Here is a 27,363-nt window from a genome sequence, read left to right as displayed (position 1 = left end):
CAAGACAATGGGAAGCCACAGATATTGCACAGATCTTCACAAGTGTGCATCAGGAATAATGAGTAATATGAAAAGGGACATTATGAGTTTTCAGTACCTCACCCCCTAAGTTTTTTTTAACGAAGTAAGAGATATCCAGCAATTAACTTTAGATTCAGATACTTGTGTTTCTCCAAACTTGTCCTTCTGATGGCATCCTTAAAGTAATAAGACAAGACACACAGTGAAATGCTCAGATTCTTTGTTATGCTCGTCAATTCTTCTAAAAAGGACATGACCTAAGAATGTCAATCCTGCCCAGAACCTTCAGGAGGGCTAAAGAGCCAGGTTAGGTTGCTATGTAGACAGAAGCAACAAGTGAACACACCATGGGGTAAGGACAGTTAGCAACAGCATGGAGTTTGAATACATGGCATATAACACCACCAGGAAACTTGGAAGAGGTGCATTCATCTGGATCTCTGAAAAGCTTTGAACGTAGACCACATACTCCAGTGAGAAATTCCACTCCCCACTTGTCACCTCTCCAGCTCATCCTCCCAAGATGGAGAGCTGACCACAAACGTGACTAGATGACCACTTTCTTGAGTTTTATTTCAGATAAGTGAAACTTAAAATGAAATCCCAACCACCAGCAAAACTTGGCAAATGTCCGAGGAGATTGTGCTTAACAAGGCTACATAAGCCATCCTTGATTTCTAGAAAGGCAGTTCGAAAACAGTTTCCTTTCTTTAACCCCTTTCTACCCCATCACAGCTTAGTCTGGTGTCTTCTCTCCTACCTAGTTCAACAGGATTTTATTAAAGAGAAGCAGTTCATTTTGTTCACAGCCACCAGTCAATGGCAGACCCCGCTTGGTGCTGGGCCCAAATTACAAATCCTCCTCCTCAACATTGCATTGATGTCAAGGCTTCAAAAGGCCTCTTGACCTTGACTTTTCTAATCCCAATATCATTTTTGACCCCATGGTGAGATTAAAAATCAAAAATAGTTCCTGGCAGGCAATGCCTCAGGGCTAAAATCTGTCTGCTCCTTACCTTTAGAGACTTAATTCTCAAAGACATTGAATTATTTTGAGGCTGTTTACCTTGATGTGAACAGAATTAGCCCCAGACACTAAGCCTTTATGGCAAGTTTTATTGTCCAAGGCAAATATAACCTGTTAAGATTTATAGGCTTTATTAACAGCAATAACCATTTTATAGCCAGCATCAGTAAATCAGGGTTTATTGAGAACTCTACAATTTTAATCTGTAGAAAACCATTAAAATGTCGGATTTTCATTGGACATAATTTCTTACTTTTATGAAAGATAGATTTTTTTCATTTAATTGGGCAGTATAAAAAAAGTGCAGTGTGTGATAATGAATTGTTTTTAAAAAGAAGAAAACAACAAGTGTCCACCACTAAAGTTGCTATCTTTAGTCACAACTGTCCCAAGGTTAATGTTAGGAGTAATTGTGATGGTTATATATGTTCTAATCCATGCAGCAATTAGGATGATATCCTAAAATTTGGGACAGCAAGAGGTATCATCAGTTCACTGTTCAGGTATTTCCTAAGAACTATGTGTGGTCAATGTAATAATTTCATTCAAGTCAGGTCTAAATAATTCTGGTGAAGGCATTCAAGTTTACAATAAGCATTTGCTGAACAGCGTTTTACTAACAGTAAATCACTACCCCTAATACATTTCAGGGGAGGGGTAGTAAACAAAGTGGCCTTCGATAGTAAACATTTAATTTCTCCATGAGCTACATAATAAAACAAGGAAGAAGGGAAACTTTTCAATGTGCCCTTCTATTGGGAAATGTCAACTCTGTGATGGCTTAGAATGAGGACTTTCTCAGCAACCCTCATTAATGCTCAAAGCAATGCATTGCAGGAGACTGCAACTTTGATCTAGTTCCCTGATTACAGCAGGACTCTACTTCCCTTTCTGAGGTTCAAGGATTCCTTAAGTTTTAAAAGCAATGAAGTGGGGACTGAGGAGAAAGATTATAGACATAATGCTTGCCACACAAGCATTATGTCTATAATTAGGGTGGGGAGCTGAGTTTCATCCACAGAATGTGTGTAAAAATAATCTGTTTGTGGTGGCACAACACTTGTCTTTCCAGAGTTTATGGAGGTAGAAATGGGGAGCTCTTTGGAGCTTGCTGACAATCAGACTACCCAGGCAGGAAGAGGCCAATGAGAGACCCTGTCTCAAAAAATAGAGAGTACCTGAGAAACAACATCCCTGTCCTCTTCATTTATGCATATTTGCATACACATATAAACACATGCACATAAGAACAAATCAATTATAAAACATAAATAAAAAAGAACCACAAACAACAATGTCTGCTGTTAATTTAGTTTTAGAAATTGCAATAAATATTTTTGCAATTTTTTTTCTCTTTTGACTCCTAGCAATCCTACAAAGAAATATTGTTTTGTTTCGTTTTTTCCCAGTGAGGATTCTGAGCTTGAGGGTAGCTGGTGACCTGTCATAGCAGTCGGTCTGCATGACAGAATCAAGTGAGCATTCGATTCCAAGGGCCATGATGCCCCCCACTGCTGTACCACGCTGAGAGTCTTTGACCTGTCCTCCCAGTTCCACAGCACATCTACAAACACCAGGGCTAGAACCCTCTGATCCAGACTTCACATTGTGCCCCTTAGAGCAAATGCCAGTCTTTTCTGACAACTCCTTTTGTTGAGGGCATGACCCAACAGGAAGAATAACAATGAGTATGGAAGGCACTCTACAGATTCTTCTTCTTCTTCTCCTTCGATGCCTGTTCAAGCTCACCATGGGCATTCTATTCCTTCCTACAGCCTATGATAGCATCATGCTGTCTCCTTCCTACTGTGTGATGTCCCAGGCTCCTCAACCCTCAGTTCTGGACCCTCTACCTCTCTGTACTCTGGTCTTTGTTTCACTACTGGGTTACTGTTTCAGAGACACAGCACATGCACAGAAGATCCAGAGTCATGGGTAGAATGTCCAGAAACACAGTGGGTAGATTTGCTCTCACCGACACAGGGCTCTCAGGCTTCAGAAAGGCTTAGGGAAACCTCCTAAGTATATAACCCCAAGAACCAAACAACAACAACAACAACAAAAGAAACCCACAGAAAACTAGAACAGCAAAAAAAAACTTCAGGAAGGACAGCTCAGGTCTGAACTTCGGCGTTAGTGTCACGTCTTGACTAATAATCTGAAAGATCTGATCCAGTTAGTCTAAAACAAACTACATATTTTGATGAAGTAGATGAGTTGACTGCAAAGACTTTCTCAAGAAAGGTCACTGTATTAATACATGTCTTCTGCAAACGGGAATTAGCCATGCCCCAGAGTGGCTCGCAGTAAACTCAGTGGGAGATTACTTAGGCCACTGACAAATCCCCATGATGGACCAGTGTCCCAGAAAGCACATTTCCCTTCAGTGAAGACATCACATGTCCTGCAGCAGGCTCAGGACAGGAACCAACAGTTGGTGTGAGATAGCACCTGGCCTGCTGTGGGTCAAAAACTGTGGTGGTTTGAATGAGAATGGCCCCCATAGCCTCATAGATTGGAATACTTGGTCACCAAAAGTGAAACTATTTGAAAGGATTAAGAGGTGTGGCTTTGTTGGAGGAAGTGTGTCCCTGAGGGTGGGCTTTGAGGTTCCAAAATAGTCCATTCCAAGCCCAGAGTCTCTCTCTTCCTGCTGCCTGTGGATGTAGAATTCTCAGTTACTTTTCTAGATGATATCCATCTGCATGCTGCCTTGCCTCCCACATGACAATAATGGACTTAAACCTCTGAAACTATGAAAAGCCCCAATTAAATGTTTTCCTTTTAGGAAAGTTACTGTGGTCATGGTGTTTATTCACCACCACAGAATACTAAGACAATATTTCACAATGTTAATCACATGACTGGCCAGTTTCCAAGCACAGTACCCTAGCGTTCACTATAGGACCCTCTTTTCACGATGTGGTCAACAAGTACGCTCTCTGATCTGAAGACCACTCAACAGACATTGGCAGAGATGTCCACTCTGGGAGACAGGAGTAATGCAGATGGACAGATATAGTCGCCATTCTTTCCCTTTGCCGTCTTTCTTCTTCTAGACTTCCACACACAAAAAATACAGACATATGAGACAATAACATCTACCTGTGTTACTAATGAAAATCAAAGGAGCCGCGAGTGCTGGGCTGAGAATCCTGGAGTTCAACTGCCATTTCCGCAAGTCAAGGGGGATGCCTCCCTGCATCAAGGTGAAGCTAGGAATAATGGCCTGGGCGGTGCATCAGCCCACTTGCCCACAAGAGAAACTTCCCCATAGCCACCTCCAATACAACACCAAGGAAACAAAAGCTCTGGCCCCTCTTACTCCAGAATCAGTTTGTAACCATCCTCCAGTCCACACTGCTTCTTAGAACAGACTTGTAACTAGTTTCAGCTGCCTTGACTCTAAAATATACTTTACAAACTCTGTATTATTCACACAAAAAGTGGAAAGCATACTGGGCTGAATAAGGATTCCATTTCTATCTTCATTTGAAAGTTGAGTCTTTACAAATGCTTGTGACCCATAAAATGAACATAAGGCAATAGTGGATTTGGAGCAGAACACAGTCTACTGGGTGGTGTTTTTATAAAGACAGGAGGATTCAGATCCCAGTGATACAGAAAGGAGGTCACATAGAGGTAGAAGCAGAGACTGAAGTGATGTGTCCACAAGCCAAAGAAACCAGGGATTGTTCTCAAGCCACGGAAGTTAGAAGACAAACCGAAGACAGATTCCCTTTTAGCATTCCAGGAGAAAACGACCTGCCAATGTGGACTTCCCACTCCTACCTCAAAACACTATCATTCTAAGCTTTCTGGGTTGTGGTTATTTGTGAGCAGAAGAGCAGAAAGGAATTAAGGGAGTGAATGCCTCTGGTTTTCAAATAAATAGGAAGGTAATAAACTACATAGTCTTCCTTTCTACCTCTTCCAAACACTCTTTTCATTGACCTTGAGTAGCTCTGCTATGCTCATTGGGGTTGCAGCTGAAAGCACCATCTGAAGCAAATGAAGGGAGAGAATGGACTGAGGACTGACTACAGGATACGCCTTATTTCACTTGCAGGACAGGAGCTTGGGTCAGGAAGATGGAGGGGTATGCACTGCAGCATTGAGTCCAGTTTAATAATTTGTTTGGTATAGTGACAGATTTATTTTTATTAAAAATTTCCGCCTCCTCCCCACCTCCCATTTGCCCCCTACTCCCCTCCACTCCCCCTCCCTCTCCTGTCCAGAGAGCAGTAAGGGTTCCCTGCCTAATATTTTTAAGCATACAACCAGACAGGGGAGCTGCTTGCTTCTAAATGGCAGCCTCCTGCACAGGAATCCTCCACCAAGCCTGCACAGCATAGGAGCCCGCCTTGTCTATGAAGGTGCTTCAACCATGTGTGAGGGTGTATGTGGAGACTTTCACAGCCTGCTAGACTCTGCCTGGGGATGTAACCTTATTAGATTATTTACCCTGTTTGGTTCCATTTCTCTTTCTGTTTTGATCCATGCCTTCCAAATAAAGATGGGGAATGTCTAGTCATTGGCTGCTAGTACCTAGTACCAAACAAAAACAGAAACGAACAACAATCTACTCACGAGTCCTACAGGCACTCCAATTCCCATTGACAGAGACAAGAAGCTAGGTCACTCCTATTCAACAAATATTGAGCATTTTGGTGGGAGAAGCCCTTTTGGGTCTTTAAGGATTAACTTCTTTCTTGACGAATAAAATGTATATATGTACAATTGCATATACATATGCACGTGTACATGTTGTTAAGAAATGTGTATTTATAGTGGCATGGCTAAACCGAGCTAATATGTCCATTAGCTGACATGCTTATTATGTTCTTATGAGAAAACTTAAAGTCTATCATATTAATTTTCAAGAGCACAATCATCGTTATTAACTGCAGTAGCCATGCTGCTCAACAGGGCTTTTTGAACCTATTCCTCTCAAATGGAATCCTGTATCCTTTGACTTTCCACCAACTCTTGATAGCCACTACTCTACAGTGAGCTTTATGCTCTCAGTCTCTACAGGGAAACAAAATCATACAGCAACTAATCATCTTATCCCCTGTTCACTTCATGTGACATGTCAGAGAGGCCCATGCATGTTTGTCAGGAATAGAATGACATCCTTTGTAAAGGCTGAAGTATACTGATGCCACATTATATGAACCGTGTTACCTTTCTTTGTCCGTCTGCCGACAGACATGGGCTGACTCCGTATATTGCGACTATGACTGGAGTTCAGAAAATGAAGAGGTGTAGATGCCTTGTAGGTATCCTGACTTCAACTGTTTAGATATATGTCCCATAGCAAAATCCTGCGTCACACAGCAGTCGTATCTCTCTCTCTATCTCTCCCTCTCTCTCTCTCTATGTCTATGTCTCTATCTATCTATCTATCATCTATCTATCATCTATCTATCTATCTATCTATCTATCTATCTATCTATCTATCTATCGTCTATCTATCTATCATCTATCTATCTATCATCTATCTATATCTATCTATCATCTATTATCTATCTATCTATCTATCTATCTATCTATCTATCTATCTATCTATCTATCTATCTATCTATCTATCTATCTCTATCATCTATCTATCTATCTATCTATCTATCTATCTATCTATCTATCTATCTATCTATCTTTCTGTTTTTGAGTAACTTCTTTAGTGTTTTCCCCAGTGGCTGGACTAAATTTACCTCTTTACCACCAGTATGCAAGGAATCCATTTTCTTTACAGCTTTCCATTATCTGTCACTTCCTTCCTTTTGGGAACAGGCACGTGAGCCCATTTCATTATCTGGTGACACAGGGATGGGTAACACACACAAAGGATCTCCTTATTCAAGTTCCAGTAGGACAACAGAGAACAAACAAAGCTGATACAGCATGAGTGACAAGAGATAAAGAGACAAAAGGAAGGGGAAGAGACTGAGAAGGGTACGTGTGGAGGGTGAGGGTGACATTTTCCAGAGTGTTCACAGCCATCCACATTAAGCGGGTGATATTTGCATAGGCCCTAAAGGGAGAATTACTAAGACGGTGGCTGCTGGACCCAGCACGTGCAAGGGACCTGAGGTAGAAGCGTGGCTGGTGCATCTGGGAAAACGAGAGAAGAAGGTGCGGCTGCAGAGCAGTACATACAGAACAGTGGCTGTGATAGCAGAAGGACCATTTGCTGGACCCTGTAAGGCAGAAGCATGTGCATTTCCCACAAGTACTTCAGAGACCCCCTAAGAGATGTGGAAGAGAGACCATATATGGCTGTGAGGCCTTTGTAGGGTCATTGATCTGATATTGGTTTTCCTGCCTCTCAAAGGCCAAGGCTGTACCAGGGAAACGACTAAGCTTCCTCCAGCCATGAAAATCGACTCCTAGACATCTAAATATACAACTTCTTGCAGGTAGATTGCTAACCGTGGGCATCAGCCTCTTTCCCACCTGGGCCTACCTTCCGTTTGCAGGGCCTGCAGAAGCTGCATGCATCTGTGCTGAGCTATTTGTAAGGTGGGATTCCCAAAGGTGGGCAAGGGAGCTGCAGAGGATGATATGCATGGCGGGCAGACCCATGGGAACACAGGAAGCCCTAAACAACATGACACAGTCTCTTATGAACGGAGTGCCCTGCTTACAAGATGGGACACACAACATTGCTCGATGTAAGAAAGTGGCAGAAGATTAATAACTTTTTGTTCTACATTAAGTAAAAATTTAAAAATAAGCATTTTCATTTCTAATTATTTCATATCATGCATAGTGCACTCACTTCAATTTTCAAGTCCGTTTACTTCATTTCTGCAAACCATCTGAGCCTGGGTAGCATCCATCCAGCAGGATTTCTGCCTAAATATGCAAGTGTGTGTGTGGGTATGTGTGCGTTTGCGCATGTGTGTTCATTTCCTCTCTTCCTTTGTTCTTTCCCAGTACAAATAATACAGGTATTTTAGCAAAGACAGACGACAGATGTTTCTGATTTTTTTCTTTGTATCTGTTTTTCTTCTTTAAAGTCTTTCTGCTTCTAAGCAAAGGAACTACAAGTTCCTAGATTCACACTGAAGAGCCATGGCTGGAACAGTTATTGCTGAATACAGGATAATGGTATACAATTATTTTCTAAAATCCCGTGAACAATATCCTTCCTGCTCACTCTTAGGTTTGCTCCCAGTAATTAAATTACTAGTCAATTAGAACCTGTGTTAAGAGTGATCAAGGATTTAGAAAGCCAGGCCACTCCTGGTCAAACATGTTTCCTAGTAAGCACGGGGAGGGGGGTCTTCTAGGAAACATGTCTGGACTCCAAAGCCATGGTGACTCTGGATTCTAGGTGCTCACAGTGGCTGTACTGCATACCATAGCCACACAGAGACTGTGGCATACCAGAAGTTCAGAAGATGCTTGGTCTGTAAGCAAGTGAAGAATGAACAGACACTAACCATCTCCTCTCCAGGCACATTTCCAGGCAGTGCTCCTTGTTAATGAACAGAGGGGTCCCACAGGCACTGCACAAAACAGGCAGTCCTAACCAAAGTTGGTCCTAGGAATCACTCAGAATCAAGAGCACAGCCTATCAAGAACTGTATGTCAATCAGAATGTTGCCAATAAGCAAGTTTCATCCCCAGCTTTCCCCACCATGACTTCTTCACTATGTCTTGCAAGGGAGAGCAGACAGCAAGAACGGCAGGCCTAGGTTCTTTCATTCCTCTTGGCCACATGGGTTTCTGTCCTCTCACTGAGGACAGGCCTGTCTCCTCATGGTGGAGCCCTTCTTACCTCTGCTGCAGGGACTCCCTCTGGCGGGCGGCAATGCAACACGATCATGCCTTCAATAGGCACCTCCCTGCCTTGTGGATCCTGTTCAAAGTTTTTCCGCAGATCTGCAAAGAAGCACAAGACAATGCGTATGCCACTTTGAGCTAGGACTGGTGTTACTCACACACGGCCCCAATACAATAAAACAGCGAGCTTCGTGTCAAAAAGTTAGACACACACAAATATGTCACTCTCTGACACTTCAGAGTCTCACTTTTCCAATACTCATGAATGCATCCGAATCATACCTTAACAAAACAGTTTCACCACCATATGGTTGTGAAGGAAGAAAAACTATTAGGAGACAAGAAAAAAAAATCCTCATAATTTCATGAGTGTTTGCCAGCTTTATCTGTTCAGCATCCAATGAAACACTTGGCCCAATAAATTACTGTCCTCAGCCATTATGAAGTTGAGATGCACATGATTTTTTTTTTTTTTTTTTTTTTTTGTTCACCGAAGAATACATTATTAATCTGTAACCTCTGTCATTCCTTTAACCCTCTGGGGAGTTGTAGAAGACAGTAATAGAGTGAGATCACCTATTAGTCTTTTTATTTGTAACAAGGGAGAAAGGGCCATCGCCAGTCACAACAAAAATCCATAACCTACCCAACCGGACATATAATTAAGAAACGCAAGGCCCTCTAGTCAAGCAGCCATGCTGGGTACGCCGGGCAGTGCCCTTCACACAGGGCTCCGGGCACTTTGCAAACAAGCTGCACTATTAACCTTTTACACATGGAGAGGTGACACTTGCGGAGGTTAATTGGCTTGCCAGTGGTCACAGAATGCATCAGTGCCAGCGAGAGGGAAAACTCATCTGCTTCCTGACACTCAGCCTGGACTGCCAACCAGCGCGGCCTGCTAGGAGAAGAGGCCAGTGCAGCCGGGAGAGAGCCAGCTTCATTTGCATAGCTTTCTCCTCTGCCTTTGTAAAGGGTAGGCAGCTGGCCCTGGCTCCTTGGGAGGTGTCAGCACAACCCTCTGATGCTCATCCTGAACAAGGTAATTCTCCTGTCACCTGGATGCGCAGGACAGCCAAGCCAGGGAGGGTTGTCTACAATCCCTCCTCCATGAAAAGCATTGTCTCCTCCCTCCTCGACAATGTATTCTTTCTTCAAATGGAGTATCTCAAATTATAGGCTGTGGATTTATTGATTTAATTTTCTTCGGTGCTTACAATCACATGAAATATGTCCCCTGTAAAGAGCAGAGCTCCAGAAACAGTTACATCTTTATAAATTGTATAAATACATTAAACTTGCTTTTAGCAAGTCAAAAAACACTCGATGAATAACTAGGTCAGCCATGCACATATTCACTTCTCTCTGAATGCTTTTGCTCCCAGAGATGAATGGCATCTGTATATTCAGAGGGCTTTTCACGTCTCTGGAATGGAAATCTGCCTTCTCATTCTTTGCTGTCCAGAATTGAGTTCTAGAGGCAGCTTCCTTTTGTCCAAGGTCTTTAAATTGCCCTAATGGCTCAGATCTCCCAACTCTCTGTGTAATGGACTCACAAAACTGCCAACAAAAGCAAGGCACAGAGGGAGTAAGTCCAGAGTTGGAAGTCTGTTTGAAGCACAATCCCACTGCAGGACAGGTTTTTCTGTCATTCAAGAGATTGCAGAGCTCAAACTCTTGCTCAAGAAGGGCCTCACTGCTCAGAATTATTTCAAAACTCATCTACAGGAACGAAAGGGAGTTCAACAGCCAAGATGCCAGGGTGGTACTGGCTGTCAGGTGGATGGCATGATTACTGTGTTGTCCTCCCCATTGCTTCCCATCTCCTTGGTCAATTTATCTGCTGACAGGCATCTTATCCAGTGCTAGCAAATTAACATCTGAGTTTTGCTATTGTTAATTCTCTGTGTTTAACCAAGTAAACCACAAATATAACAGCAGGAATTTCAACACATTCTTCTGATAATGCTTCTTGTCTCTACCCAGCACAAATAAAAATGGTAATTGTGGTGTCTGAACAGGAATGGCTCCCATTGATGCATGTGTTTGAACACTTGGCCCATAGTGAGTGGCACTATTAGGTAGGATGGCAGATCTAGATGTAGAACTCTCAGCTCTTTCTCCAGCACCATGTCTGCCTGCACGCTGCCATAAGGATAATAATCTAAACCTGTGAAGCTGTAAGCCAGCCCCATTAAAATGTTTGCCTTTGTAAGATTTGCCTGTTCATGGTGGTTCTTTACAGCAATAAAATGCTAACTATGACAGTAATAAGTGGTTACCCTTACTTTATTTTATATATGCCTTGCATCAGCAGGCAGAAAGATCATTTTTCTTCCAATGGAATACCCTTTATTGACACTGGGATCTGTTTATTTCTTATAATGACGGTATTGGGGGATCTCTAGTAGATTTCATATGGGAGAATCAGATCCAAGTGAGGACCAAGTTATCCTGCTTTCATATCCCACTAATACTTGGAATCATTTGAAAAGTCCATCAGGAAATGCATTATCACTCTCCAAGGTGCAGATATAAAACTAAAGACAGAGGAACACGGGGGAAGGGCAGATAAAGTCTACAAGGATGAATCCATCAGTAATAACACGTACCCCATCAAGAGCCAGATATCACTACACATAAGAAAATCCCTGACTTCAGGTTTTTCTGATTCAAACCCAAGTCTGGGGATTGGCCTGTCCTCCCAAGGAGGTTGCATCTGTGAATATTAAAAAAAGGGGAATCCACATATAGATCCCAACTAGTCCCTGAACATATTCAAAATTACAGAAATAGACTCTTTGATACAGCAGCCAATGTCTCCTGTTCTATCTAAGGACTCTCACTCCAGGCCATGCAAACTAATTAGTTTCTGAATAGACAATCTAAGTAACAGCAGTTTCTCTAGATCTAGAAAGATACACACAGGGACCCACACAAGTTCTAATAATGGGCAAACTATCTCCAGACATGTAAAACAAATAGATTGCTGCAAAAAATAAGGGAACTGTAGAACTGACGGACCAGAAGGTCCAGAAGCAACATTCATCTTTAAGAATTTCTAATTCAAGTTCTGTGACATCAAAAGGAAATAACAACTAAGAAGCTAAAATAGGGCATTGAGGATACATTAAAATTTGAGATCGAGCAATTGTGTTCGAATCTAGCATGACACTATGAACACCTTCATTCAACAAATACCTTAAATTCTCTTTGCCTTAGTCTCTGCACCTGTAACAGGATAATAATTCATACTACATACAGCCTTTTCTTTTTTCTTTTCTCTTTCTTTCTTTGTTTTTCTTTGTTTCTTTCTTTGTTTGTTTCTTTGTTTGTTTCTTTGTTTCTTCCTTTCTTTCCTTCTTTCCTTCCTTCCTTCCTTCCTTCCTTCCTTCTTTTTGAGACAGATTTTCTCTGTAACTTTGGAGCCTGCCATGGGACTCACTCTATAGACAAGGCTGGGCTCAAACTCATAGAGATCCACCTGTCTCTGCCTCCTGAATGCTGGGATTAAAGGCAGGTGCCATCACTGCCCAACATATCTTTTTATTTTTAGAGTCAGGGTCTCACTATGTAGCCCTGTATGGTCTGTCATTCTCTTCATGGACCTGGACAACCTTGAACTCACAGAGACCCAGCTGCCTCTGTCTTCTGCTTTCTGAGACTAAAGTCATGTATAACCAAACCTGGCTACAAATATCTTTTATAAAGATTAAATATTAATACATAAAAACGCTTCTCAAGCACAATGGCTATGCAACAAGGTTAAGGTCTTATGTATTACTATATCATGTGATAAAGTTATGATGATTAATATGCGATGATTTTATCATAAATCAGATACAAATTAATTATAAAGTGGAGCATTTTTCAGAGACACTCAAATAAAAAGTATAATTTAGTACATGATAAATTAAGTGGGAAAAGGTATTAAAATGAGTCACTACCTTTCTGAAGAAAAAACTGTAGGTCTATGTCTTGCTTTATACTAAAATAAATGCCATAGTAATAAAAACATTTTAGCAGCAGTAATAAAATATCTCCAGAACCTTAAGAAAAGGGGGATTTCTTTTAACTTGAAGAACAAGCCATCAAGAAAATGATTGACAGGTATTTAGTTAAAAATAAAATCATTTTTCCTAAAGCATTGTAAACAGAACACTGTGAAGTTAATGGCTTTAATAAGTTAAACAATTTCTTATGAAGCACAATGAAAATTAGAGATATGCTAAGATAAAATGACAAAGGGGTAGGAAACCATTTATAAAAGAGAAGATACAAATGGCTAAAGATAAGCAATGGGGCAGAATCAACAGTTATTTCAGAAATGCTAGCGTAGCAACTATCAGCACATCTCTTTCCTCTTCTAAGTGAAACAGTTTTATTTGTTTCTTTATTTCAATTCCCTGGTTAGAAATAAAATCTGGCTGCAATCGTCTTGAATATTACTAGAAGAAAAGACCAGCTATATATGAAGAACAAGTTGTAAATGTATCAAATTATTTTTCAAGGTCCAATTATATGGAAATTATCTGATAAACAGATATATAATATGTGGCCTATAATAGAATATTATTTTTCAATAAAAGCAAAATACTAAATGCATGATATAACATGGCTACAATTTAAATGCATAATCCATATTAACTAAATAAAGCTATTCACCAAAGGCTATATATTGTATGATTCCATTTATTTGAAATAGCCACAATAGTTGATAACGTTGGAAAGTAAACAAATAGGTTAAGAGTCAGCTGGGGCTGAATTTGAGTGAGGGAAGAAGACTAATAATAACCATTTGGTTAATATAAAAAACACCTAAAATTGCCCTAGATGATGGTTATAGATCTGTTACTGTACTCACGACTATTGATTTCTATATTTAAGAGAATCGCATGTTCTATGGATATTGCAGTAACACTATAATTTTTAAAGTTTCACTGATACAACTCTATAATCCTACAAGTACAGCTATGAAAATGATTAGAGAACTATGTGGAGAAAAATGTGTGTAGCCTAATAGTGCCTCAAACCCTCACTGAAACACAGGTAAAAACTGGAATCTTTAATAATGTGGGAATAGTTAGTATCATTTAATGCATTCATACGATGGAATATTATGCAGAAATGAAAGATTCAAAGGTCATGGTATTTAAGATTTAATTTATAGATAATGAAATGCTAAACAATATAGCACAGTATCTCAATAATATATATATATATACATATATTATAAGATATATATTTATTAATATTGGAGAAAAGTCACTAGGTAAATATGTACTTGTTACAGAATATAACTACTTCCATATGACAGTACAAAATTGAAAATTTAAACTCTTTCTTGGGTAGCCCTTCCCTTTGTGTGACATCAGTGTTCAGAGAAATGTGCCCCAGCCACTTTCCTTCACACTGTTGAGGGACTGGACCCTGTCGAACAGTGAAGTTATTTTAGTGGAAGTGCCATACAGCATCCTGGCCCACCTACTGCAATGCTCTCACAGCAAAGGTAGACAGTACACAAGCAATTAAGAGGTAGGATGATGAGAAAGAGGCAAAGAAGGAAGAGGGTCCTCAGGGGCAGCCCAGTGACTCAACTGAGTGCCTGGAGGGATGTTTCATTGAGAAAGAATCAAGTAGAAAGGGAGGATCTCACCATCTTACAGAATACACTCTAGGCTGAATTGATAGTGTCTGGTTTTCACTGATTTAAATCGTGGTTCTCCGGGGTTGGAGAGATGTCTCAGTCATCAAGTGCTTGGCACTGAAAGTGAGAGGGCCTGACTGCTGATCTGCAGAACCCACAGGAAATGCCAGGCATGGGGCATGATCTTATAACCCCAGGGACAGTGAGACAGAAGGGAAGCCAGCAAACTAGCCTACACTGTTTGGCAAAGTCCCAGGTCATCTAGAGAGCCTGTTTTCAATCAAAGTCAGAAGACACAGAGGGGACATGATCTGTGGCTATACTGACAACCCTTACATGCATGGATATAAACACACACACACACACACACACACAATCACATGGGTATACACACACACTCACTCACTCACTTTCACTATTGCCTCCATTTTAGCATTCTGTTTTTATGTTTTTATTTCTAATCTCTGAAAAGAATGTTTTCATTGCTACCTCTCTTGAATTGGAGAAGGATATTCTTCTGACATTTCTTCTATCAGTATTTATTGATGAGGCAGAGTCTGAATATATTTCTACGCTTTGATTTCATCATTAGTTGTGTATCAGATAATAATTATGTTATTATATGCAAATAAAATTAACTGAACTACATATATGATGTACAACCTTAAATATTTTAGATGTGGTTAAAAAAGATAAAACTATCAGTTGTAAACAGTAAATTGTTTGAGACGAATCTCTGTTATAGAAGAAGCCCTAAAACAAAATTATTTAACATTTCAAACCTTTACTTCTCAGTGATTATGGCTGCCATTAATTACTTTTAGTGTCTCTGCATTTGGCAATATTTATGGGATGATCAGATCCATTCATACCTGCAAACACCAAACACCAGAAAAAACAAGCCCACTGTTTGCAGCGTTCCCACATCTTGTCTGGACTGTACACTGAGCCAGGACTCAGGGCAGAAGAGCTCCCTGTTTTTATGTTATTGCATCTAGGTTCACTCTCACCACATCTATCAAAGAGAGAATCTAAGATTACATAGCCTTCAAGACTCAGTGACCCATGAATTCAAGCACTCCTCCAATTTTATTTTAGTGGTGGGGCTGGGGGAAAACTGTTTTCACTTACTGTTGCATCTCTCTTTTGCTATAGATGCAGGACGCCCCATCCCCCAGGTTCATGTCTTTGAACACATAGACTCTAGCTGGTGGTACTGTCTAGAAAGGATGTGAGATCTTTTGGGCAGAAGTCCTAAAGGTGGAGTGTGAGAGTAATAGTTCAAGTCTCTCTGTGCTTCCTAATTCCCAGACACAATTGGGCCTCAGTCACCATTCCTTCCTTGCCTTAAAATAGAGCTAAAATAAATCTATCTGTAGGCATTTTGTTCCAGTAAGAAAGGCAATACACCTTGGTACCTGGAATGGCATTTACTGTCTCCTGATGAATGTCTGTTAAATGACAGGACTAATTAATTAAGTTATTTATAAGTTTCCATTTCAGCACTTGACACTTGATAACGTTCTCAGAAGTGAAGAGGATGAAGAAAACATGGGCAGATGTGTTTAATAACACACCTTTAATAACAAGACTGTTATTAAAATGATGTACTTATCTATCCACTGTCTTTTTCACATATATGTGCATGCGTGTGTGTGAGTGGCATTCCCATGTGTGACACCATCAGTATAAACCAAGTCACTGCATTTTCTGTCCCTGTGACTTTACCCTGCACTCTGTTACCCTGTCCATTTCTATAGCTGAATGTCAACAAGTCTCAAGATGACTAGAACCACAGTAAGAGGGGTAGGGAAGAGAAGCAGGAGGTGAGGAAGCCAGGTACGTGTCTTGTTTATAAATCATATAAATCAGCAATGAGTCATCCAGAGTCAGTTGCACCTGCCCCAAAGTGGCATATTTTAGGCTGGACCATAGGACACAACAGCCACCTCTTCCTCACCCCATGCCCTATTTGGCCTTTTTCTCATTTTCCTTTCATGCTACTATGTTAGAAAAGTCATTGTAGCACACGAAAATCAATAAAAATTCAATTCCGAATAATAGTTCTCTGCTGCTCAGCAACACCAGGGACTTATCGGCTCATTCAATGTTCTGGCAGTTAATGCAATGAAATAAAAATAATTTACACATTCAAACCAAATCAGCCAGTGAAAAATCATAGCCATTTTTTAATGGTCATAGCCGAAGCCATTTGTTAAGACGCAGGAGGATGACACTGTGTCCCATTAGTTGTCCAACTACACTGGTTTCAAATCGGTTTTGAATCTTTCCCACCCTGTTTTTTCAGAAGGAACAACAAACCACATTTGTCATACATAAAGGGAATTTGCAACCCAGCCAAATGCAGGACTTGTTTTGTAATAAAAGGCCTGATTCAGACGCATAGCAAATGCCCGGTAAAAATGGAAGTCAGGGCCCAGTGGCTCTATCTGATTCTGCTTCAGTCTTCGGACCCTAAACACTAATGGCCTGAGAAGTCTGTTACTGACTCCAGGTCCCCAGAGAAGCATATGACAAGTGCCCTGCCAGGTGACAGCACACTCTCTGTGCCTCTCTGGCCAGCTTGGCTAAGACCTTTCTGTTTTGCTTTAGGTTCTGATGACTCATATCGATAACAGGCTATTCACACCACTCAGGACACCTTGTCTTGGCTCTTCCAGTCTAATTACTGCTCTTAGGAGGCCTCAAGTAACAGCTGCTCATAAGACAGACTTCCACACAGAGATTCTTGCATGCCAGCAGCATAGATGAGGCATTCCCCCGTCTGTCTGAAACCCCCTGAGTACTACAGTTATAACTGACTTCTGATAGAAAACTCAGTAGCAGCCATAGAAGAAGAGCATATCTGCCTCACATGAGTCAACATGGTACTCTCCATATTCCCCATGTGACTTCCTCCCCAGAGTACGACATTCTGCTGACTCTGCCTATTGACACCCTGGGATGCTTGGCCAATGCAAGAAGTCCCGGGCCACAGAGGCTCCTCAAGGATGATGCCATGATCGTAAAATAATTTCAGGGCCATGAGAAACTCTGTGCCCAGTCATCCTTCTGGGAGGTGGCTGTCATTCATAAAACATTTTATCACTAGCATTGTCTGTCATTACTTTCCCCTGCAGTAGCACAGATTAATAGGTAGCAATGACAATGCAGGAGAATAGGTCTGGCTTTGCCAGCGGTAGGGATCCTGGTGGTAGCTGGAAAGAGTCGCCAGTTTGTGAAAGCACTTTGAAAATTTAGCCTGCTTTTGACTGAGCTGCTCCCAGCAAAGCACATCGTTTGGCACATATGTTTGGCTTCTCTCATTTACAAGGGCAAAAGAATAAATAAATAAATAATAGAAGTGCATGCGGAAGTCATCAAATCCTGAGAATGGGATGACAAGTGGGAAACTAGAAAAATTAATTATGAATCTAAGAAAGGTGGAAATCAAATACGCCTCACATTGTGACTTCAATGAACGAATCTGTCTTCAGTGAACCAAATCTCAAGAAAGAGAATGAGATAATGACCACATGTAAAATGGCCACTCAAGGCAGAGAAGAGATGCAGCATAACTCTATCATCTGGGTGGCTACTAAGTCCTTCCAGCACATGCGCTGTCTCTGCCAGTCTCCTCTCAGCACTCTGCCAGGGTGAACTCAGCCTGTCCATAGCCCTGAGTGCCTGCTTCTCTTGTGCCTTTTCCCTGTCTCTTATCAGTACTGATTACTTCTTATCAGTACTGATTACTTCTTATCAGTACTGATTACTTCTTTTTAACATCAGGTCTTACCCAGACAAACAATAAGACATGAGTTCAGGGTCTTTTATTCTTATGAATGAGACTCCATAATGGTCACTGTATGGAGCTGCTTATAGGTACATATTCTTGGTCTAGTGGGTTTATGTGGTATACATGTTGTGTACAACATGACCAATGTGACTGAAAAAACACTTAGCACTATTTTCCCCCAGGAAGAAGCTTCAAGTAGGAGAACTACACAAAGAAAACACAGGTTAAGGATTTCTTGTGTTTGCTTTGTCTCCAAGTGACAAGGAATGAATTTCTGAGTCTTGGTTATATTGACTATTTGGGTGAATACATGAAGGATACTTGAATCTTCACTGAATTATATTAAAACTTACCAACAATCGTTGACAGAAAAATATAAAAAAATCTTCGGAAATTACTAGGTAAAAATATAGCATGTTTTAGGGTTTTAAATAAAATAGGTAAATGTAATGGAATATTTTATATATTCTTTTATCATGCCTCATGGGATATTACAGGGAGAACTTGTCTATAAAACCCATATTCCACATGTTAGCATGACTGCTCTTTTTGCAACGCTAATGAGAAAAATTGAGTTCTAGGTGAATACAGATAACCACCAAATCAAAGTACTTTTGATGAAAAAAGAAAAAAACCAGATACAGTGGCAAAATCGTCAGCTTTTCTGGGCTGCTCAATTCCCAAGCAGTCCATGCACAGTTCATCTTTCTCCTGTTAGAATTCCTAACTTGAAGGTGCTTTATTCACACCTACAAGCACTGGCTTGCAGCCTGGCATCCTGATGAGCATTCCAATACACAATGAACTCCATGGCTGATGGAACCAAGTTTTAAGAATGACACAGAAGTGAAGAATCATCTCTGACTTTCCTCCATGACCTCCATAGCCCTCCACAGGAAATTAGAGAGCTATGAACTTGCGATGAGTTTCAGAAGAAATGACCTAAAAATAACCCCAAGCATTCAATGTTCACCTCCTCATTATGATTCAGTACCATGACTGCAGAGAGTGGGAATAAAAAAAAGGAAGAAAGAGGCAAAAAAGGAAAAGTCAACCCTGCAGCAAGAAGAAATATATTTTAACTGCATTGTTCGATCTTTGATTTTTCACTCACCCTGAATCTCTCTGAGGCGAGGAAGGTCAGCTAAGACAACATTTGGCAAGTGTCATGAGTATTGAAACAACAGAATATCCACTGAGTTTCTAGCACTAGACTTGGCCCCATTATACATCTCTGTAGAATGAAGGAAACCCATTTGCTTTCCTTAACCCTATCGTGCCACATCATGGCAGATCCAAGTAATCATTTAGACCAAAACTTGTTAGAGCCAAACCTACAGTTGCTGCTAAATATTATAAGAAGACTTGGCCTTGAGAGGGAGGGAGGGGAGGTATGTGTGGAGGGGAGGGGAGGGAAGGGGGAGAAGGAGGGGAGGGAAGGGGGAGAAGGAGGGGAGGGAGGTGGGAGGAGGAGGGAAGGAGATGGAAATTTTTAAATATAAAAAAAAATAAACCATGAGAAAAAAAAAGAAGACATAGTAAATATTACACATAAAATAAAAGCTACAGAGAAAGCCAACTACTTGCTCTTGTGGATAACTTCCAAGAAAAGAGAATCAAAAGGGCTCTGAACCAGGATCAACTGTGGAAAGCTGAAGAAGAAAAAAATCCACATAGAGAGAGAAAATGCTGAAGTATAGAAGTGGAGTTAATTCTTAAAGAGTCAGTGGTACATTTGGAGAATCATTTGGGGGAGTTGAGATGTGGGAATAGCATAATCCAGTCCTTTATATTTTTTTGAGAAATTAAAAAAGGTATAGTAATTTTTTAAGAATTTTATAGAATGTAATTTGATCACATTCATGTGCACTATTGCCCCTAACTCCACCCCTACACCCTCTTTCTCAACTTTATATCTTTTTTGACAATAAATTGATGAGGACAATTTGTGCGACTCATGTACTCATGGATGGGGCCATCCACTGGAGTATGGTGGACCTACCAGAAACTATGCTCTTAGAGAAAACAGACTCTCCATTTCTCCAAAGTTATCATCTGTGCAAAGCTTCTCGGTTGGGGTGGAGACTAAGTTCTTCCTGCCTCCATGCTAGACTGTCAATTGGTTTGATCTTGTGCAGTTCTTAGGCAGGCAATCACAGCTTCTGTGAGGTCTTGAGAGCAATAATCTAGTCATGTTAAAAACATGCTGTTTTACTTTGGTCCTCACCAAACTCTGGCCCTTAAAATCTTTCTGTTCCTCCTTCTGTAATGGCCCCTGACCTTGGTGAGGGTTGATACAGATGACTAACTGGAGTTTAAAAGAACACATTCAGATTTCTGTGTAGGAAATGGACCTTAAAGCAATAGAGTGGAAGTGGGAAGAAGAGGAAGTCGACTAGAGCAACAGTGATTATAAGATAGACAGCTCTACAGTATGTTTTGGAGGCATATTTATCCAAACTTGATGCTAAATGCTATGTGATGGGAGGAAAGAAGAGTCAAAGATAGTTTTCATGTCTTATTAAAAGCACATGAGAAGCTATTACTGAAGCAAGAAAACTGGGGCATTAATGTGCTTCTGAGTTTGACTGTAAGTATCATCTATGGTGGGTCTCAGCAATCAGTAGAGTTGAAGCTGGTTGGCTGAGCCCAGACGTCTAGTTCAGGTTTTCTGATTTGATTTCTTCATTCCTCTTTTGTTCCTCTTCCTTCTCTGCAAACATTTACAAAGACGGTCTTCACTTTTGCCTTAGAGCATCATCTAGCCCTGAAATGGTTACCTCTAGCCACACTCTAACTCTACCCTACATAGTCCAACTTCTTGGAGAGTCATCCATCTCTATCCTATGAACTTCACATCTTTGTGCTAATTCCTAAGTCTACACATCTCACATCACTTCTCTCATTGGTTGTCCTCAATGGCAGCTCTCATGTCAAAACTAATGGATACATCTTCCCATAATCTTTAGATAACACTGATCTTGACCATTTTTTCCTCATAACCATCTCTACTTTGCCATGGACCACTTATCTTCTCTTCTGATTTTATCTTTACCTTCCTCATGGCTTCTCTGTTTCTCCCCTCTCCTCTTAAGGAATTTCACTCACAGCTCACCATCCTTTCTCTTCTCACCAGCAGTTTGAGAGCTGGAGAACACATAGAATTAAAAGTACCTTAGGTATTCCTACTGAAAACGGTTCCTCCTATATTTCCAGAAAGAAATTATCCAAATTACTCATGTTCCAAGGTCTCCAACTTAGGGCTTTGATGTTTATCTTATATCATGGGCTTCAGACTCAAAAGTAAACTGCATAGTTAAATATAGTCCATTGGCTATCACATGGGTCATGCGCATCTTCACACACTATAATCAAACACTAAACTTCATACTTTGTTCCTGAAAATATTGTTCTGCTATATTCATAATTATACTTAATAGAATAGCTAGAAATTCAGCTACTTAATCCAGAAACCTAATCAGAAAACATCCCATGCCTGGAATGTACCTAAAATTTCCTACTTTACCTCCTCAGTTTCATATTTCAGTAGCCACATGCTCATGTTAATTCCTTTTCAGATAAATTTTCAGTCTTCCTCAAGAATTATGTTCTTCTTCAAGATTTATGTTTCTTAGTAACTTAAGAACTGTTCTTGGGCCCCTGAGATCAGCAGCTGTCCTGGCGGACTCCTCATGCACACTGAATATAGCAGTAGCCAGGCACCATCAAAAATTCTTATTTATAAGTTTATCTCTCTCAAATTTATACTACAAACTCTTCAAAGAAAGAAAAAATATTTTGTTCTTGGGATACCTAGAACATTCAGTTCCTGAACTATTCACAAATGCTCAATTCCTTCCTTAAGTCAGCAACCTAAATTGCTATTTAGGAAATTTCTGGAATACAATCTTGGATTTCCCTCCTTAGGTAGAAAGATGTGATACTGACCTAAGAAGAATCACTAGTCACAAAAAGTATGCAAAGATGAAGAGACTTCATTTCTTTGTGTTGTTATTGTTTGGTTGTTTTGTTTTCTAACTGCTGGTTTGCTAGAAGATTTACTTAGTGGAAAGATCGAAAATAGACTGAACTAAAATCTATATTCTCATTGCCAATAAGGCTTTACTCAAGTTTTATATAAATGGCCATCTTTGAGAAATTCAAGGTGAATTTCACTAAAGGAATATCAGAGAGAATTAACCTGTGATTTCATTGAATGTCAGTGACTACGTTTCTGCAAATTCTTTTTCAGTAAAATAATAACTAGCAATAAATATCATGGAAGAACATTATCTGAGGAAATTTCATTTCTCTCTAACACATTTCTTTTCAGTAGACCCCATCTTTAAGGTTGTCTTTCATAAACATGCATGTGTTTAGCAAAAGTAGACCAATTTCTATTAATATCATAGAAAGCGTTGCTCTTTGTTCACAGAAACTCAGCAGAGGTTTCAGTTTTCCATGCTCAAGAGTAACTACTGGTAAGGGAGACAGACCCAACCATTGGAGGCATCTAAGATGTGTCACACTAACTGCCTTTGATCTTTACAATTCTAGCCTAAAAATTCTTGCAAATTTAGCATCCTGTCCCATAACTGATTATTTATATTGCCTAAGAGAAGTATATATCCATGGGCTTCAGATTTTCAAAGTAAATCTAAGTAGGTTTGAAATTATTAAAAACAAATTGTATCTGTCTAGAATACATTTTCATTATTATTCCCTAAAGTTTAAACAATAAAGTAGAATACAATAATTTATAGAGACTCACATAAGAAAGTTTGAACAACTCCAACAACAACAAAAGAATTTCCAATACAAAATGATCTTAAATCTGCTGATCCAAAAAAATTGTGATTTGGAGCCTTTCTGATTTTGAATGTATGGGTTGGAAATGCTCAATGAATAATGTAGATGCAGTTACCCTAATATCCAATAGACTCTGAAACCTGAAAATTTCTGGCCCCAAGCTTTTCAGAATACATTTGTTCAATATATACACAGAACTATAAGCAATCCAGAAGGGATATACAGAATATGGTAGGAGGTGCCAGTACAATGAATTTATCATAAGCCACTTGAGCCACCAAGGGTTTGTACTGCAGGACCCTAAAATCCTATGGATAATGAGGGCTTCATACAGACGGACCACGCTGATCTTGTGGCTTCAGTAGTGCCTGTCATTCAGATAGCATTTGAGGAAATGGTTTAAAATGATCTATCATGTCAAAAGTTCTTTACTGTAATTATTCCAGTGTTTTCCTTCAAGTATGTGCAGATTGTACATGTCTAGAAATAACAATGTTGAAGCAATTAGTATCAGTTCATCATATGAGGAGACATCTCACTGACTGTCCCATGCTGGTGATATTAGACTAATTACTTAGGTGAGGTAGAGTATAGCAAGATTTTCCCATACAAATTTACTAGTATAATCTTTATGATTAATAAGCAGATATGGAAAAACGACAGAATAAATGTAGTGACACTTCATTTTCATTTTAATAAATGAAGTTTGCCTGAAGATCAGAAGGTAAAACAGCCTCACTGGTCAGCCTTGCAGGCGAGGAAGTGGTGATACACACACCTTTAATTCCAGTAGCCACACTTGTTGCCGTAGAAACCAGGCAGTGCATGCCTTTAATCGCAGCATCACTGTCAACATTAAGATTCTCAGTAAATGGCTTAAGGAAATTGCACGTAGCCGGCTGTAAAGTTTGTTAGAGTCTATTATGTCAAAATTGGTTTGAGATAGGTTTTAATGTTGGCCTGTCTCTCCATTTAGCTTGATGACCTAGAACCTGTATTTACCTTGAGAGCACTGAGATTGTGGAGTACAGGAGATTGAATTTAGAACCTCTTGAATGCTAGACCAGCACTCTATCAATAGAGCAAAACCCTTCACTCTTGATATCTCAAAATGCATAAACGCTACTATCCATCTTATCTAGACATTTAACATAACTATATATTCTCAAATGTCACCGCCAGACACATGCACCTTTCTTCTCCATGTGTACTGCACAGGGCGCTGCTATAGCAGGAACACTGATTCAGTATTGGTCCTGTCTATTTCCCAGCCCTACTCAAAACTTGTTGCCTTAGTACCTAGACCCAGTAATACTGCTGCTGGCTTTGTAGGAAAAAATGTCCTCTCCAAAATATTGTATGATACAATTTCAGGGTTTCTCTAGGTTTCCAGGACCAGTTATTTCCTTTCTTACACAACTGCTACATATATGACCTAATGTTTCAGCGCTGTATTCACGGAGGTTATGTTCCATGTAATTGCACAGGGCTCCATGCATGGTTTAGTAGACTGCTTTCATGGTCCAAACTCTTGACTTTTAAACATGGAACTTTGTACTTTGTGCACTGGGGCTCAGAAAGTATGCTCGCAGCTCTGCTTCTGTAGGTCCATGTCATACCTTTTTGCAACCCTGCTACTCATTAGTGTAGGACTTGGCAAGAAAATGGCATCTGCATAGCCTCAGGTGGATACAGCTCCATCCCTTGGTGTGCAGCCTAGCTACAGGACTGCAGCTGTATTTCAGCAATCATTCTTCCCATGACTAGATGATTTTTACATACTTTACAACATTATCCAGAGGCTAAGACTCTCACATCCTTCAATAATAGCCTTTAAGTTAATATGAGGCTATAGGAAATGATTGACCTTTGGAAGAAAAATATAATATTGTCTCTCTAAACTTATGGACATTTTTCCATGGAAAGAGAAAATAAGGTTTCAAGCTTTTTTGCAGTTTATACTAGGTATTAAAGACTTGATTCCACAACGGAGGTGTGTGTTGCCAGAGAGTGTTGGAGCAGAGAAGGTAGTGTAAGCTGCTGAGGTCACATATGTAAGTCATAGGCTAACACGGTTATGATGCTTCATCATTTCCTTTCCCCGTTGACCTCTGCTTTACTACAGTGCTCATGATTAGTAGTCAGTTCCAGGCAAGGGAAGCCAAAGATGAGTCTTCCATGTTCTCATTAGCTCTAGGCTCACAAGGAAGCCAGACAGCTGGGCATCATCATCAAAAACAACCAACAGGTGCCCTTTCATGAAGAGGATTCAGGCTTTGCGTGAATGGCATCGCTATCCAAAGAGGTATCTACTACAAAGGTGATCTATATGGTCTGCAAGAGACTCAGAAGGAAAAAAAAGAGGCAGGTAATAATGTTGGAATCTTGAGGCAGTTCATAATCTAAAAAGGGAAATGAATTCACAAATAAAAGTAACTTCGATTGTAGATATCATGAAAACAGTTCAAAAACTGCTGTAGGAAGAGAGAAAGACAGGGAAGATAGAGATGGACACTTGAATTTGTGAAATTTGGAAGCTGTGAACAGTAGAGAAAAGGGTTTTTGATGTCCAAATTGGCTTATGAGGCTGGTGAGGTCACCAGGGTTCAGAGACTAGTTAAGCTGGCTTCTATGAATAGAGCAGCAAGTACGATAGTTCTCGGATAAAGATGGAGAGATGCAGCTACACATATGCTCCAGGGAGAACAATGAACACAAGCAAAGCAAGGACAAGGAAAGCAAGCCTCACAGCTCTGAACCTAAGCATTTGCTTCCAAGCATCTAAGCCAGTGGTTCTCAACCCTCATAATACTGTGACCCTGTAATATGGTTCCTTATGTTGTGATGAGTACCAACCATAAAATTATTTTTGTTGCTACTTCATAACTGTAACATTACTACTATTATGAACCATAATGCAAATATCTGATATGCAGGACATCTAATACACGACCCTTGTGAAAGGTTATTCAATTTCCCAAAGGGGTCACAACTTACACAGGTTGAGAACCACTATTCTAAGTAGTATCACTCACACAGGTGGCAGTATACCTGTAAGGATGTCATGGGAAAAGACAGATATAAGAAGATACATGTGAAAAGTGTATGAGCATTTATTTCTCCCCATATTTATTTTTTTTCAGGCAGGAAGCAGGAGGCACTGGCAGTTCTCAGCATATGAAACTACTTATTTAAGCTAGGAAGCTGAGATGCACAATTGAGACAACTTAATGTTTTTTACTTTCCTTCATTTTTCTCAAGGAAGCCACCCCCCAAAAGCAAGGGGAAACAATCCTGTTTTCACTACAGCCTGTAAGTATAGAGCGCCCCATGGCTGCAAATGAGATTTTCCTAATTTCTTCATTCATTCTTGGCACAATTGCATAGATATTTTAGAGGCATCTCAAAAAACATTGTATTTATATTTTTTCAGCATGGATCAAATTATGTTTTTTTTTAAATCAACAAAATAGTGGTTTCCTACTGCGTATTCTTCCAAGTGACCAACTTGCTAGAAAAGACTCAAGTAAAACATAGAAATATTTCTTTTAGTTCCCAGTCCCAAATTAGGAAAAGTACCCAAGTGTCAAGAAGGGTTTGCTTGACCAAGGATTTAATGTCACAGGCACAACATCTCAAAAGCAGCTGAAGGAGAGAAAGAAAAACAAGGAAAAAAAAAGATAACACTAAACTGCCAAATGTTCACCCATGAAAATAAACAACTACGAATAATTGAGTATTCCTGGTTTTGACAAAGGTCCAGCAGCAGATGCCACAGCGTGCTGTCTTCTCCAGTCCAGCTGAACCAGATGGATGAGGGAGGGCCTGTGGGAGTTGTTCCCTAGAGACAGACTTCTGCCAGCTTGGTGGTGGTCAATGTAGGCTGGCTTTATTTATCTATTTTTACCTTCTGAAACTCACTTTGGTAACTAGGTCTCAGCTATTTCCAGCCCCCAGTAGTTGATGGCCGGCCAACTTCTCCCTGATATAACATAGAACGACTATGGGAAAACAGTTCAGAGGGATGTCAGGCACACTGGCTCCCAATACCAAGTGTGCACGCTAGAACATGACCATGAGGATGCTCACAACTGACTCATAAATGAAAGAGAGGGGGAAACAATGTCAGGTTCCTCAAGGAAACACTCAAGTGCTCATCACATTTTCTATTATGATTCTCAAGATGCTCTTCAGCAGAAGAGAACTCAGAGGGCTTAACAATAAGAATACCCAAGCAATGGATGGACAGAAAGATCTCTCTTGCACTACGCT

At 40.2% G+C, this 27,363-nt stretch overlaps 1 protein-coding gene across 6 annotated transcripts in view; it reads right to left on the bottom strand.

The window, feature by feature from the left end:
* Nucleotides 1-27,363, bottom strand: part of Unc5d (unc-5 netrin receptor D) — a 511,352-nt gene that overhangs the window by 173,923 nt on the left and 310,066 nt on the right. For all 6 annotated transcript variants that reach the window (XM_038327783.1, XM_038327784.1, XM_038327785.1 and 3 more), the window contains exon 4: nt 8,835-8,938. In XM_038327783.1, coding sequence (XP_038183711.1) covers nt 8,835-8,938 — 104 coding nt within the window. The remainder of the gene's footprint in view (nt 1-8,834; nt 8,939-27,363) is intronic.

Source organism: Arvicola amphibius, chromosome 4 (genome assembly GCF_903992535.2).
Source record: "Arvicola amphibius chromosome 4, mArvAmp1.2, whole genome shotgun sequence".
In the NCBI taxonomy this organism is placed as follows: Eukaryota; Metazoa; Chordata; class Mammalia; order Rodentia; family Cricetidae; genus Arvicola; species Arvicola amphibius.
Note: the sequence above shows the minus strand (reverse complement) of the source record. Positions and strands in the feature narration are given on the sequence as shown.